The sequence below is a fragment of the Aquila chrysaetos genome, chromosome 12 (assembly GCF_900496995.4).
Source record: "Aquila chrysaetos chrysaetos chromosome 12, bAquChr1.4, whole genome shotgun sequence".
NCBI classification, from domain to species: domain Eukaryota; kingdom Metazoa; phylum Chordata; class Aves; order Accipitriformes; family Accipitridae; genus Aquila; species Aquila chrysaetos.
This window is the reverse complement of record NC_044015.1, coordinates 11,470,079-11,483,742: the sequence shown is the minus strand read 5'-3', so window position 1 is coordinate 11,483,742 and position 13,664 is coordinate 11,470,079. Positions and strand designations below refer to the sequence as shown.

Sequence of the window (13,664 nt, the reverse complement as noted above, 5' to 3'; positions counted from 1 at the left end):
CCTGGATGTGTGGTGGAGTGCTGGTGCTCATCTAGGTTGCACTTCATATTTTGGGTTTGGATTCCTTGTATTCTAAACGGTTTACTTACTCCATAGGTTTGTCCCTGGTGGTGCCAGTTTTAGCCATTCTAACACTTTGGCTCTGAGGTTGTTTGGAGTAGTCCACCTTTGGTAGTTGCAATCTCTCAACTGTGTGTTTGTCATTTTGGTAGCTTGTACTGTGTTTAGGGACTTCATAACTTAACACTCTTCCTTAATGGAGGCCCAGGTAGTATGCTGAAAATACTGTTGTGGAAAGGGTATGCTTATGTAACTACTTAATAGAACATGACCTTTCATACTTCTTCACATTTCTCTGAATTTTTTATTTTAGATTAGTTGCCTGTAACTTCCTCCCTTTACTTCCAGAAGCAAAAATGTTTTGTGGAAGTATTTACTATGTAAACATTGATAGTAAGCTTTCATATCTGCATTGAATGGCAACCATGTATCACTTGTGTTGAAACCAATAGTAAAGCATGCTTGTATTTGGGAAGCTATCTTAAACTTTGAGAAGCAGAGACTGTGATTTAAAAAAAAAAAAAGAAAAGAAAAAAAAAAGAAAAAAGGTATAGCAATTGCAGATACAGCTTTTTGGCTTCTCAGGATTTCTTGTTTTACGCAAGCAGGTGAATTTATCAAATTAGAAATATGATATAACACTTAAAATTCAAGCTACTCTGGATAGCCAGTCTCAACAGGCAAATACTGGTTTTGTTTATGGTTGTTGGGTAATGTTAGAAAAGATGATGGCTTTTTGCAAGATTCTTGCAGTTACACTTGGTGATGATATGAGCAACTATATTGGATATTTTAAATACCTTTTCCCCAGCAAGAGTTTATTCTATGATTTTATAGACTGGTCTAAATTAGCCTGAGGCTTACACCAAATATAATCAACGAGAGTCATTCAATTTAATAAACAAGGTGCATAAGATCTAGATAATGGTGACCTGGCCAAGAGGCTAAGTTATTAAAAAAAAAAAAATAAATTTTTGAGCTGGTTTTCTTTGAGTCCAGTGATAGTTTCATCATAAGAAGGATCTAAAAAGTCTTTTTGTCATGATGTTTTTAACATAGAATTTATTCTTTAAAGCAATTCTACTTGCCAGATTTGATTACTGGAAAAAAGCTGCAAAAACAAACCAAAAACTTTCTTTGGCAGGTGCAGATTCATTTAGCTGTTGAAAACTTTTCTTTCTTGTAATCATTGGTTAAAGGTGGCTTTTTATGAGTGGCTTTTCTATAATAACTTGAGATGTACTTGTTAGCTGTTTCAAGGAATTTTTAAAATAAGAGTGTAAAATAGTTATCAAAAGATCATACCTGTCTTTTGATTACATGGGGTTTAATATTTTTTTTTTTTTAAGTTATTTTTCCTCCTAAAAGATTAAAGAAAAAAGTAAATTCTGATCATTATGGATGCCTGGGATGAAAAGAAGAGAAATTGTGTCTTAGAAAAAGGGCACATGTGTCCTTTCTATTTCCCATTTTCCTTTTCAGGCAGTGTGTGGAGGAAATACTGAGCTTAAGAAATTCTTAAGCTTTCCAGGGCTTGGTATGAAAAATGTTTTGGAAGGGAACATTATGCATAGCATCTTCTGAAAATTAAGGTTGTATGCAATCTGCCGGTGTGAGATTATATATACACATACATGTGCACACACCATTCTTGGGTTAGGATTTGAAGGTAACTTCAAGTAATGCAACAGAAATGTCTGTGTGATTTTTTTTATTTTTTTTTTTTTTTTTTCCCTTCCCCCCCAGATACTTGATCATGCAGATTTGAAGGATACTTCCTTTAGGTCAAGTAATTTTTTTGTCAGAATTATAAAATATTCTTAATAGTTTATTAACTGAACGAACAGGCTTTTGTATAGGGGTTAGTTGAGTTTTTTTTCATACTACTTTTCCAAGCAGTAGTTCTTCCTTGAATTACAGAATAGATTTGGAATAATTTGATTAGTGAAGTTGATCACACAGAGAAGTCTTCTCAAAGAACACGCTGTCATTAAAAAAAAAAAAAAAAAAGTTCTGTTTCAATTAAAGAAGATACGCATTATTCCTTGGTATGTGTCTTTCAGAAACTTTCATATACACATCTCATACCAGTTCCTAGAAGAGTTTAGGTGCTTTCAAAAACTTTAACAGTGATCTGCATGTTGAGGCCAAACCTTGTTTTATTCCTTTTGATCAATGACATGAGTAAATTGTTTTTATTCTTCATACTTTAAATGGAAAAAGCAGAAAGTGAAGGAAAGCCTTCTTTTATTTTTTATTCTGTTGTGATTAGGGAGGATAGAGTGGTGTATTAGTACCAGGTATATCTGATTACATACTGACCTGTTGTTACCAATGGAAGATCATTTTTCTATTAAGGAAACAGTATTATTGTCTTTTATGAATTTCCATTCTCCTTTTTTCTAAAACCTATCAAGGCCTTTGAAATTAGCAATAGAGCTGCATTGCAGAATATATTTATAAAAACTTGCCCTAGGAATGTGGAATGCTGGCATATTAGTTCCGGCATGCAGAGGGCATTAAGAATTTACTGGTCAAATAAAAATTAGAATGCTAGTTGAACCACTACACTTCATCATGCATAGGACTAAGAGAGGCAATAGTTACAAAGAGGGTCATTTGGTGTGGCTTTTAATTGTCATGTACACTTTTCTATATTTCTCAATTTCAAGCAGTTAACTTTCAGGAGGTTTCACTTTCAGTTAATCTTGGTCTTTAAAATAACTGTGATTTTTCTCTCCATCTTTTCATGTTATAGCTAAATACTTAAATTTTCAAGTGACAATTTAAGATCCTAGCTTGGATCCTAAAGGATTTTAAGTGTATAATATAAGTGTTTTTAACAAGAAGCTTGGTTTTGTTTCATGTTATAAAGGAAATGTTCTTCCTTACAGAGTATTGGGTGCACTGTTGAAACCGTACAGTTTTGATACAAAAGCAGTAGAAGTCTAGATGGCTGTCAAATCAAAACTCATAGTCCTTGTGATTTTGGAAAAATCTCTTAACTGAATAATACAAAAAAAAGTCAGGTGTGGTTATTCATTTACAATTCATGATTGCCTTTGACAACTACTAGAATGAAAGACTTCAGATTAAGAAAAATATCTAAAGAAAATGAGATTAGAAGAGAGCATGAAACATCCTCTAGTCCATCCCACAGTGCAGTGCTGGACTGATTACAGTTTAATGGTTTTCGAGAAATATTATGTGAAATAGCAATCTTATTGTCTGTGGTTGGCAGTATAAAGGTAGTTTCTGTGGTTCAGAACAAAACATTGTGATTTCAGGTGAAATCTGCAAACCCTAATATTCCCAAAATGCATGTTGCAAATCTCAAGATAACAATTGTCATAACTTACAATGCTGGCTTAGAGGCACAACTCTGAAGGTAGTCGGGGCTAGGCAATGAATCAGGATTTCTTGTGTGTTTCACTGATGTCGGAAGTGATACTTCTTAAGGTACTTGTTTGGCAAGGAGAAAGATTGACACTCAGGGTCACTACGGCATTTTAGCATACTGCTGTTCCATATGGTCTCTTTTGCTTTACATCATGTAATTCTTACTGGAAATAATAGCTTGTGGAGGAAACACCTGGTTGAAATATTCAGTATATTTAATGGAGAGAGGTTGTTCCATTGGCTAAATTAGACCAACACTTATTTTCACTATGAAGGAATAAACCATGAAATCATCTCTTTAAAACAATGATTGTCTTATGCTACTGCTTTACTCTGGAATATAGGTCATTATATTTTTGCATGAGTGGCTATACAGTTCAGTAAATCAGCTGGTGTTCGGTTTCAATTTGAATGCTGCCTGCAGGCATCATGTAGCAATGAAAAAAAATAGGTAAACCCAAGTTTGTCAAACACAGGCTATGAAAAATTGGATACTCTTTGTTGCTACTTTGTATTTTCCAAAGTTAAAAATTAATTGCTGGCTTGAGAACCTGAAGTGTTAGTGTTTAGTTGATGACAGGGAAAGAGTGTGAAGGTGTACTAGGGTTGCGTTATTTGCATTGTTTGCGTTATCCTTGAGGCAGAATGAGCTACTGCACTTAAGCTACTTGTCTGAAATTCTGGTAGACTACTGAGTAAACCTGTTTCCCAGAACTTGATGTATAAGTGTGATTTTTTTTTTTTTTTTTTTTTTTTTTTTTCCTTCTTCCTCCATAAGATACACATGAAGACTGGTATCTTCTGGTATCCAGAGATACACATCTCTGGAGTAACAGAAGTTGTCTTATTTACACTTACTTCTAAGTTGTACTTTTTGGAAGGGGATAGAGAGAAGGGAGATTTTTCTTTTACTTGGCAGAAAATAAAATGTATTTCCTTAAATTGGTTAAACACTAATTGGATTAGCTAGCATTGATTATAGTTGTAAACAACATCAATGAATATGTGTCAGCAACAGATATGCACTCTAGTGTAATCTGTTCTTCAGCTGATGTCTCTTACGCCACTAACTTCTGTGTATGGACAAATCTTAGGCCTGAATAATTGTTTAAATAATTGTTAAAAAGAATCCCCCCAAGCCTTACTTTTAACTCTGTTTTGTCTTGTGTAATTTGTGTGTCAAGTGTAACTTGTCCTCCATGACTCTTGTTTGCTCAAACGGCACAAATAAAAACAGGAAGTACCCAACTTGTTGGGAGGCTACCTTTGTAGCTAGGAGCTTACCTGATCTGGACTGATACTTCATCTAGAGTTCATGATGCTTCTTCCACCCAATATGTAAATTTTAGGGGTTCAGATCAGTGGGTTTGTTTTTAAATTTGCTTCTCATTTTCCTTCATGCCTTTGACTTGCAGTGATTGATGATCTCTGCTGAAGAGGAGAGATGGTGCTTCTCTGTTTGGCTGTAAATGTCAGCCACTTCCTTGCCTGAGTCATGCTCCAGTTTAGTACCAACCACATGCCTACCGTTCCTCTAGAAGTGTTCTTCACCCTGATGATCTTAAAGTTAAGATAAATAAAAATATTTTCCCCCAAGCAACTCCAAACTATGAAGCTTTGTAGTGTTTAAGTGGTTCAGTGGCTTATGCGTAATCCAGATTCAAGTCAGGAAAGCTATTTCTCTCCTTTATAATGAATATCTCAGTGTTCATAATGTGATGTGTTTAAGAAGTGCTGGTTAGAATTTGAGATGTGAATGTAGTATGTTTTTGAAGGAGAGCAAACATTTTGTTGTTTATGTTGTCTCTTTTGATTCTGTTTTCCTTAAATTGTTATTCCTTGGCTGTAAGATTGACGTGTAAAACCAGTCTGCAAAACCTCTGTATCTAGGTACCTGGTACAACAATTAAAAACAGTTTGCTGTCCATGAACAGACTAGTTATTTGCTGTTGCCTGTGCAGTAGATGTTTGCTTTCACTGAGGAGACTGTTGCCAAAATAAGCTATGTGGTTACTTTCTAGTTGGGGGGCTTTTTTTTGTTTGGTTGTTTTTTGGTTTTTTTGGATGTTGGGTTTTTTTTGTTTGTTTGTTTGTTTCTTTTGATTTGTTTGTTTTCTTTGGAAAGACTCTTGTTCTTAACATTGCTTTCCTGGAAATTAGAAGAATTTTTATATACATATACATATATTTATTTTAAAATATAGTGGTACAGCAGTCATCTCTCTGTATTAGGTTGATTTTAATCTTGGGAAACAGCATCAGTAAGCCAAGTAAATGCTTGCTTGTTTTTTTTTTTTTTTCCCTTATGTGCTTTACATGGTCTTTCACTGCCAGAGATAAGACACTGGGAAACAATTTATGGGTAATAAAACAGTAGTTAGTATGAACATAGAGACTTAGCTTCCTATATAACGATTACACAAAGAGAAGTTGAGATTAAGGATAAAACTGTAGTGCTGTTGTTGTCAGTGAGATTTAAACAAATTGATTTTATGACACCTAGGGTTTTCTTCTGCATATGTGTCCACTCAATAGAGAAAAGGGTTTTGGGGAAGATGGTTAGCTGTACTGTGTCAATGTACAATATAATAAGAAATTTTACAAGGTTGTTTAGTCTTTCAGTGAAAAGGTGTCAAAAAGGTAAAGCTTCATGTATTTGAAGCATTTGTTAGCTTTCTGGGGAAGGTATGCCTCTCATTAACGTTAGCAAGCACATAGGGGTGAGAGCTGTATGCCTCATTAAAGTTAGCAAGCTTATGGAATGAGAGCTATGGTAACGCATAGTTCTGACACATTTCTTGAAAGTAAAATGCTGTGGTTGAGACAGTTGTGTGTTTGTGCATGTATAACTGTCAGTGTCTGTCCAGTTTCCAGTTCCCTAAGCAGCAAGTTAGAATGTAACCACATCACTTCAGTAAACTAGAAATCTGAGTCAGGTAGCATCTGTGATTTCAAGTTCAGTTAGCTTAATGCTGTTTTTGCTGTCATGCATTGTATTGTGTAGCTCAAAAAAAGGGAATAAACCATGCTTTTCAGTGTACATTTGTACTGCAGACATCTGTTAGCAGAAGGTGAATCTCTGCATAGCTGTATTGGACCTTCCTCTTCAGAAAGGTCTCAGAGATTCTCTTGAGGAACCTTGGTTCTGAAAATAGGTAGAACTTATTTACCAGTGTCTTATTTGGGGTTTGAGATCATCAGGAAAACTATAGGGCTTTGAAAGCCTATCTTTAATACAGGACTCGATTTTGTTTGCCTGATAAAAGAAATATGAATTAGCCTGCTCTTGATTGCCTTCTTTAAGAAGGCAAGAAGCTTCCTTTTAACACATGGGTTTTGTTGCTTACTGAAAATAGATAGATCAACATTTGTATTGCTTGTTTGTTGTCTTTTCATAGCTCTACATTTTATAAATTTTGTTGTTGTTGGTTATAATGCTGAAATAAAATGAAAAAACGTTTTATTTTTTTTCCGAACCAACAATGAACTTGAGCAATAACTTTGAAATGCACACAAACTGGAAGTAAATCCAAAAATGTCTGGTACCTGCTTCAGAAGACTGGTTCATGTAAAAATTGGAATTTACTTTTAGGGACCAGTTTGATGAGGACATTTTTGAATCTAATCAGGTCTGCAAAGCAGCTCCCTTCTGGAAAGCAAGTCAGTGACTCTACCTTTGATTCTTTTTCTCCTGTGATAATGACTGTGTTGCCAGCAGTGCCCTGTCCTGAGCTACTCTGCCCAGCAATCCCATGGACATACATCACTACCTAGGTATTTTTGTTTCAGTTCATGATGTGTTTTAGCAATTCTGGATATAATACGAAATACATGGAAGAGTTAGGGAGGGAAGGAATTAGGACCATTTCTGTCCTGTGTCCCTTACTCTGATTCAGTGCTGAATCCACCTGGGTCTTCCAGGATTGCTTTCTTCAGCTTCTCCTGCTCTTCAGCCACTTAGGCTACTTTAAAGGGAGCTGCAGTGAACCTGGGATGCCTTTCTGGAATGAAGTGGGGAAGCTGCTGGGTTTGGGCCTCCTAAAGCTTAGTACTCTACATATGTTTAGTAAGTTCCGGTTTCTGGCCCCAAAACACCTATATTCCAAGTATTATGGCTTAGTTAGCTTTTATCCAGGACTTTGTATAAGCAAAACACTGGGAACTGAAGTACAGCAGAGAGATTAAGTGACTTGACCAAAACTACACAATAAAGTTTACAGAGAAAAGCAATAGCTTTTCTTCAGTCATTGTGGTATCCCTATAGCTTAAAATATTTTTCGGCGCAAGATCCACGCCCCACCCCCCCCTTTTAAAACTAGGTAAGTCTGATTAATTACTTTGTATCTCCAAAATCCTTTGGTCTGAGAATCTCTTTGTCAGAAAGCCTTTTCTGAAATTTTTACTTTAAAACATTTTAATCCTTTTATCATAGTAGGCTTTATTTAGCTGAGTTTAGAAAAATTTCCTCCCGTGTATTTCTTGCTGGGTTTCTGATTTTCTTTTTTTTGGTGTGGTATTGTTAATCAAAGTGTGGAGGAAAAATTATCTTCTCTATAGGAAAGAGCATGACTGTTCAAGATACTGGGAAGTATGTACTACTACCACAAGGAAGTGATTTCTACAAAAGAAGTATTTCTTACTGTGAAGAGAACTCTCAAAGCACAATTTGTTGTTGTGTTTCTGAAGGCATTGTTGGAAGAGCAGTTCTGACTCTTGGCTCTGGTGGTTTAGGAAGTTACCATCTGGTCTGAGGTGTCAGCCCTTGGAGCAGTGTTGGCAGAACAGAAGGTGTATTCACACCTTGACCACATTTGTTCATTTGGAACTAAACTGCACTAGAAGCTTAAACTAAGCTGCTGGACTTCATGCAGAAGTAGCTGACGTGCATTATGTTTGCTGACTTTCCTGTCCCTGACTGTCAACCCCTCTCTGCTGGTTACTGCCCTCCCAGTAACTTTAAACTGATAAAGCAGATGCTAAACCTCTTTCATCGGTATTCTGAGACAGCATTCAGCTCCAGGATTGTCTGCTGCTAACTTCAGGGAATAAACTTAACATGATTGTAGACTGTACAACCGTCTATATGTGCTGACTAATGCAATCAAGAATAAATTCTTACATTCTTAACTTTTAGCTTTTCATCAGAAAGGATGATCTAAAAAATGAGACTTATTTGAGTTTAGTCGTAGGGATCTGTTCTTAGATTTTGTACATGTCTAATAGGTGACACTGTCATTTGTTCTTTACCTTTTGTAGGAAAAAGGGGAGTTTAAGCGTAAAAATCGGTAACGAGTAAAAAAGGAGTAAGTCCTCAACAGGACTAAAGCTAACAACAAAAGGGAAATGACATAACCATCTGCTGACTGGAGGTGACTGGAAAGTCCAGAATGCATGTCTCTCTTCTTGTTACTACAGAAAAAAAACAAAAACCCTTCAGATGTTCTACTCCTTCCCTTCCCTAAATAACCTTAATGCATGATTCTTTCAGAGAGGTTTTTGTTCTTTTTACTGCTTTTCCTCAAAAGTGCTTAGCTGAAGTATTAGATCATATGCCTTTATAAGGTAAAAATAGAAACTTTCCCTCTAAGTAGCTTACTACTTAAGATGGTATAAATCTTGGTAATCTTCATGAGACTAAGTCATAAACTCTGACATGAGCTTTACTCAAGTTGTTTAATTTGAAAAATGACTTGATCATGATTTTTGGTACTTAGTTTGTCTCTGGCATTAAAAACTATTTTTCATCAAAGACTGATCATAAAATACTGTGTCTAAAGCTTTCGGTTTCTAAATAGCATGTGACTAGAATGGGGGAGGAAATTAATAGTCTGTTCACTCTGAGATTTTAATTTTTGGTACACACATTTTCCATGAAGGATCTAGAGCACTGTTATTAATTTGTTATATGCCAAGTTCTCTAGCATGGACATCAAGAGGCTGTCTTAGCAGAAGACGTGAGCGGTTTGTAGACTTGTTCTTGTAACTGTGCCTATGTGAGCTGAAGATTGTAGAACTGCATTCTTCTGTTTGAGGTATTCACTTCCTGAATGTCTGCCCTGTTTGTGTTTTAGTACTAAACTGAAACTAATGTGGCTTTGTTTTGAACTGAAATGGGATAGAGGGCATTCACGTGAATAACACTGTTGGCAGGTTGGAGTAGGTGATAATGAAAGGCTGGAATTAGGGATTCTGGGGTGGTAATTTATTCAGCTAACAATGTTGTGTATGGAAAAAGGTATGTGTCTGCACTGGATATGGTGGTTTAAGCTGATTGTAAAGACAAGCTTGGAGCACACTCTTAGGGACATTAAAGGCCTTGCAACTCAAACGTAATTGCAAGAATGTGTATAGTATGCTTTTAAGTATCTGATCTGAATGAGAAGCTCCTTGCAGTCATCTAATGCTTGTAATATTTCCTTTGTCTTTCAGATCAAAATTTAGGAAGTAGGAATTCTCTTAAGCTGCCTTTATCCACATAGGGCAAGAACAAATACTTTGTACATCAGTATGCTTCTCTAGTTGCATGACGATAATTTTCTTTGGCTTTACAAATGTTACTTTTTCCCTGGTTTTATTATTAAAATACTGCTACAAAAAACTTTTCCTGGTTCACAGTGTGCCTGTCAGTTCTTTGCTGCAGAAAGAACTGGTGATACGCTAATGTTAGCAGCTTGCATTTGTCTTTTGATAATTCATACAGTAGAACCATCTATATTGGAGTTCTGTGTTACTCTCCTGTAAGTAAGCACAAAAAAATAAACTTAATAGACTAAACCACAAAAAATTGTCAAAATAGCATATCTTGTGATCCCTCTTTTTTGCAGATGTGCTAGAAGTAGTGGTGAGGCTTCATCTTTGTCATCTTCAGTAAGTCCAGCAATAGTTATGGGGTGGAAGGGAGGGAGGCTTCTGGTAGAGTAGGTCTTTGCTCCTGTTGTGACTGATGGTCATCCTCTGCTGTTTTCTCTGATGGTGGTGTAACTGCAGAGCTAATGATTGCTCAGGATATGCTGTATTTGGGGAACATAATTTTATGTCCTTTCATTGCCTTCAAAGAGTTCTGTAGTAGTGGACCGTCACTTTTATATTGAGAATTTACTTTGAAATGAATATTCATTTTGAGCTAGACTTATTGTTTATTGGAAATAATACACAAGCTCTTCAGCAACATTTTTACAACATGACATTTGTTAAAAAATACATGGAGTTAATGAAACTGTTTATAACATACTTAAAATCTTGTGTATTAAAACTTTGTCTTTCTTTTGCCAGGAAGATCTTTAAAGCCAAGATACTTCAAAAAAACTGAAACAAAACTTATTCCAGTGGTGAATCCACTACCTAGGCTTGGGTGGAGCTCAGGTTACGTCATCTGTCTGAAAAATGTTCATGCTTAGTCTGGAGATGTGAAAGACAACAGAGCACGCTAAACTGCTAATCCAAATTTGTAATCACTGAATATTATAGCTGTTCTTTAGTGGCTTTTTTATAATGTGAATCTTCTAACAAGTTTTTATGCTATACAAGTCAGTTATCTGAAGAACTTGAGTTCTTTAGTTATTCCTGGATTTCTACATATAATGCCCTCATTGGGGTGATGGGTAAAATTGTGGCAAGGTTAGGGAGAGGGAATATCTTTTTGTAGAGTTGCATGTATAAATGGTTATGACAAGCCAAACCTTTGAAAGAGCAAAAGTGTGTTGACTGTAGTTTCCAAAGTGATACAAAATATTTTTGTTTTGAAAGTAGTCTAGTTCCCACACTTGGTTTTTGGTCCAAAGTTGCTAAACTGCCTCTTGTGGCTAGCATGCTAAGTGTAATGCCTGTTAATGCCTGTTCAGAGTGGTGGTGAACATGCACGTCTTTGTTGTTTTTAAGTGCTGTTTTTGTGGTTCCCTATAGCTAGAGCTAAATTTGCATTCTTTTGTTGATCACTTGGTGTTTTGGAACTGTGACTGAGAAGAAAGCGTGGCACAGTTCTGCACCTTGGTATGGGCTGTGAAAGGCAATGTGAAGCTAAACCTGCCCTTGTTCACCAGTCACAAAAGACGTTTGGTTGAGCTACCTCTCTTTGGGCACTGTCCAGCTGTGCAAAGGTGACAATAGCAGTTTTTCCCCTGTGTATATGTGACTCTTCTGAACTCTGAGTCTTAAGCACAATAAATCCCAGCACTTATTTTTCAGGAAACTGAAATGGAAATAGACTGTATCTGGAAGTGCATGCTATTTATAAAGTCTATCTGAAAATATATTTTCTCATTTTTAACGCAGAAAATATAAAAACATAGATCCATTTAAAATACAAAAATACTAATATACAGTTTTCTTCGTTCTAGCTGTTCATTCCCTAAGGAATCAGGGAAGACATTCTGAATTAACATAGGTGCTACTGTCTTTATTTGGTGGATACCTACAACAGCTGTCCTCATTCTGAAGTGCTAGGAATGGTTTTGGTTCTGTATTTGTATATGAGCTTGTAGTGTATAGGCTGACCATTGTTTTGCCCTTTGTTTCTAGATTTATTTTTTGCTGTGCAGACAAGGGAAAATTTGTTCTTGGTTTCCTTAATATTTATAGTTGGTTGTGGTGGTTTTGTTTGTTTGTTTGTTTTTAGTGGTATGGTTAATTTTAACTCTGTTGCAGGTGGTTTCAGAGAAGTTTGCTGAGAAGGATGTGATTGTGGTTTAGTATCATCTTTGGCTTCATCACCTGTAGATATAAAGAATAATAAAAACTAACATAATAGATTGGTAAATATGTTTTCAGGTGGAGAGCATACACTTTGATATGCAGTTTTTCGAAAATTAGTCTTCAGGTAACCTGTATTGTCGCACAACCTGCATGACACTCTGCGTAAGAAATATACCTGTATGAGGGACAACAAAGGGCAGGAATTAGGGAGGTAGAGGGAGCAGACTGGAAGATTAAAAACAGGGGAAGTGGAAGCTCTAAGGTGAACTTCCTTATGTGTTACCTATACACATAGATAACAGCCACTGCTATTAAGTCATAGGATTTTTAAACACACCCTAAAAATCATATTTGCTATTTAGAAAAAGATTCCTTATACCAATGAAATCAGAGTTTGAGGAATATAGTATAATACATTCATGTAACTTTAAGTATTATATTATTCCACAATAACTTCATATTACCTATTGACATATTGGTTACAGCTTCAAAACTAATTATTTAATATTTTTCCTTCTTTATTAGGTTCTTGTGACAGGAGGAGAATACTGACCTAAGATGGAAGTCAAAACATCATTTAGCAAAGCCAGTATGATTCCTGAAACTGTATCCACATTAATTAATGAAGACTTCGTCCTGGTTCATCAGCAGTCTGAGGACACCTCTGGAAAAGATGAAAAACCTCAGCTAAAGGTTTACTATTACTTTATTTTAAATGTGTAGTAAGATTTGTATTGATCAAAAGATTGCAACTTCTTTTGAATATTTAATTAAAGATACTTGTGTGTGCTTGAGGAGACTCTTAGACTGTAATTTTTGTTGTTGCTTATTACCAGTGAAATTAACAGCTCAGATTAAGCAAATCTGTCTAGAAGTGGTAGTTCAGTTTTTCTCTTAATAACTTGTTTGGGGGTCAGCTTTGTTAGTATTCTGTGGATTTATACATTAGTAAAGGACTAAAAAGTTCTTCTCAAAAAATGAGCTTCACATTAAAGCTTGGGAAATACTCTTTATTTAGGGATCAGAGACTCTGAATGTTGTTATCTTAAAAGCACATAATCAGGCTGCATAGAAATAGACCACAGAGGGTCTCGGGTTTTAGTTTTTAATTTAGTTTTCCTGCTTAGTGCTACTTTAGGCATGACTAAGACCTTTTCTAAAAGCTTTTTACCTCTAAATAGCAGAATATTTTAGCATTTGGGTGACAGCTGATTCGTTAATTACAAATTTCCCCACTTGAGTTGCAGTAGCTGATTTACTGGTTTTGGTCCGCTTGGAACAATAGGAATTTGTTCCCCTTGAAATGACAATAAGTACTTAGTCTGCAGTTGCATAACTGTTTGGCAGTTATTTACATGATTTCGGTCTGTATTAAACACTAGTTGCTGCTTTAGTAATTGTGTCTGAAAAGAGGCAGGTGAACTGGAGGTAGAATCCATGATGCAACTTTATTATTGGCCATGGGGTTTTTTTGGTCTGAAAAGCTAGTACTTGTGAAAGGCTGTGGTTTTGGG

At 35.8% G+C, this 13,664-nt stretch overlaps 1 protein-coding gene across 8 annotated transcripts in view; it reads left to right on the top strand.

Annotated features, from left to right (window-relative positions):
- RABGAP1L (RAB GTPase activating protein 1 like) overlaps window positions 1-13,664 on the top strand; it is a 265,221-nt gene that overhangs the window by 10,909 nt on the left and 240,648 nt on the right. For 7 of the 8 annotated variants that reach the window (XR_005933627.1, XM_030034313.2, XM_030034309.2 and 4 more), the window contains one exon: window positions 12,676-12,843. Coding sequence is in view for 7 of the 8 variants with exons in the window: in XM_030034313.2 (XP_029890173.1) it covers window positions 12,709-12,843 (135 nt within the window). In the remaining variant the exon portion in view is untranslated. Of the gene's footprint in view, window positions 1-4,874; window positions 4,963-12,675; window positions 12,844-13,664 lie in introns of all 8 variants that reach the window. The other variant, XM_041127540.1, reaches the window with a different exon arrangement.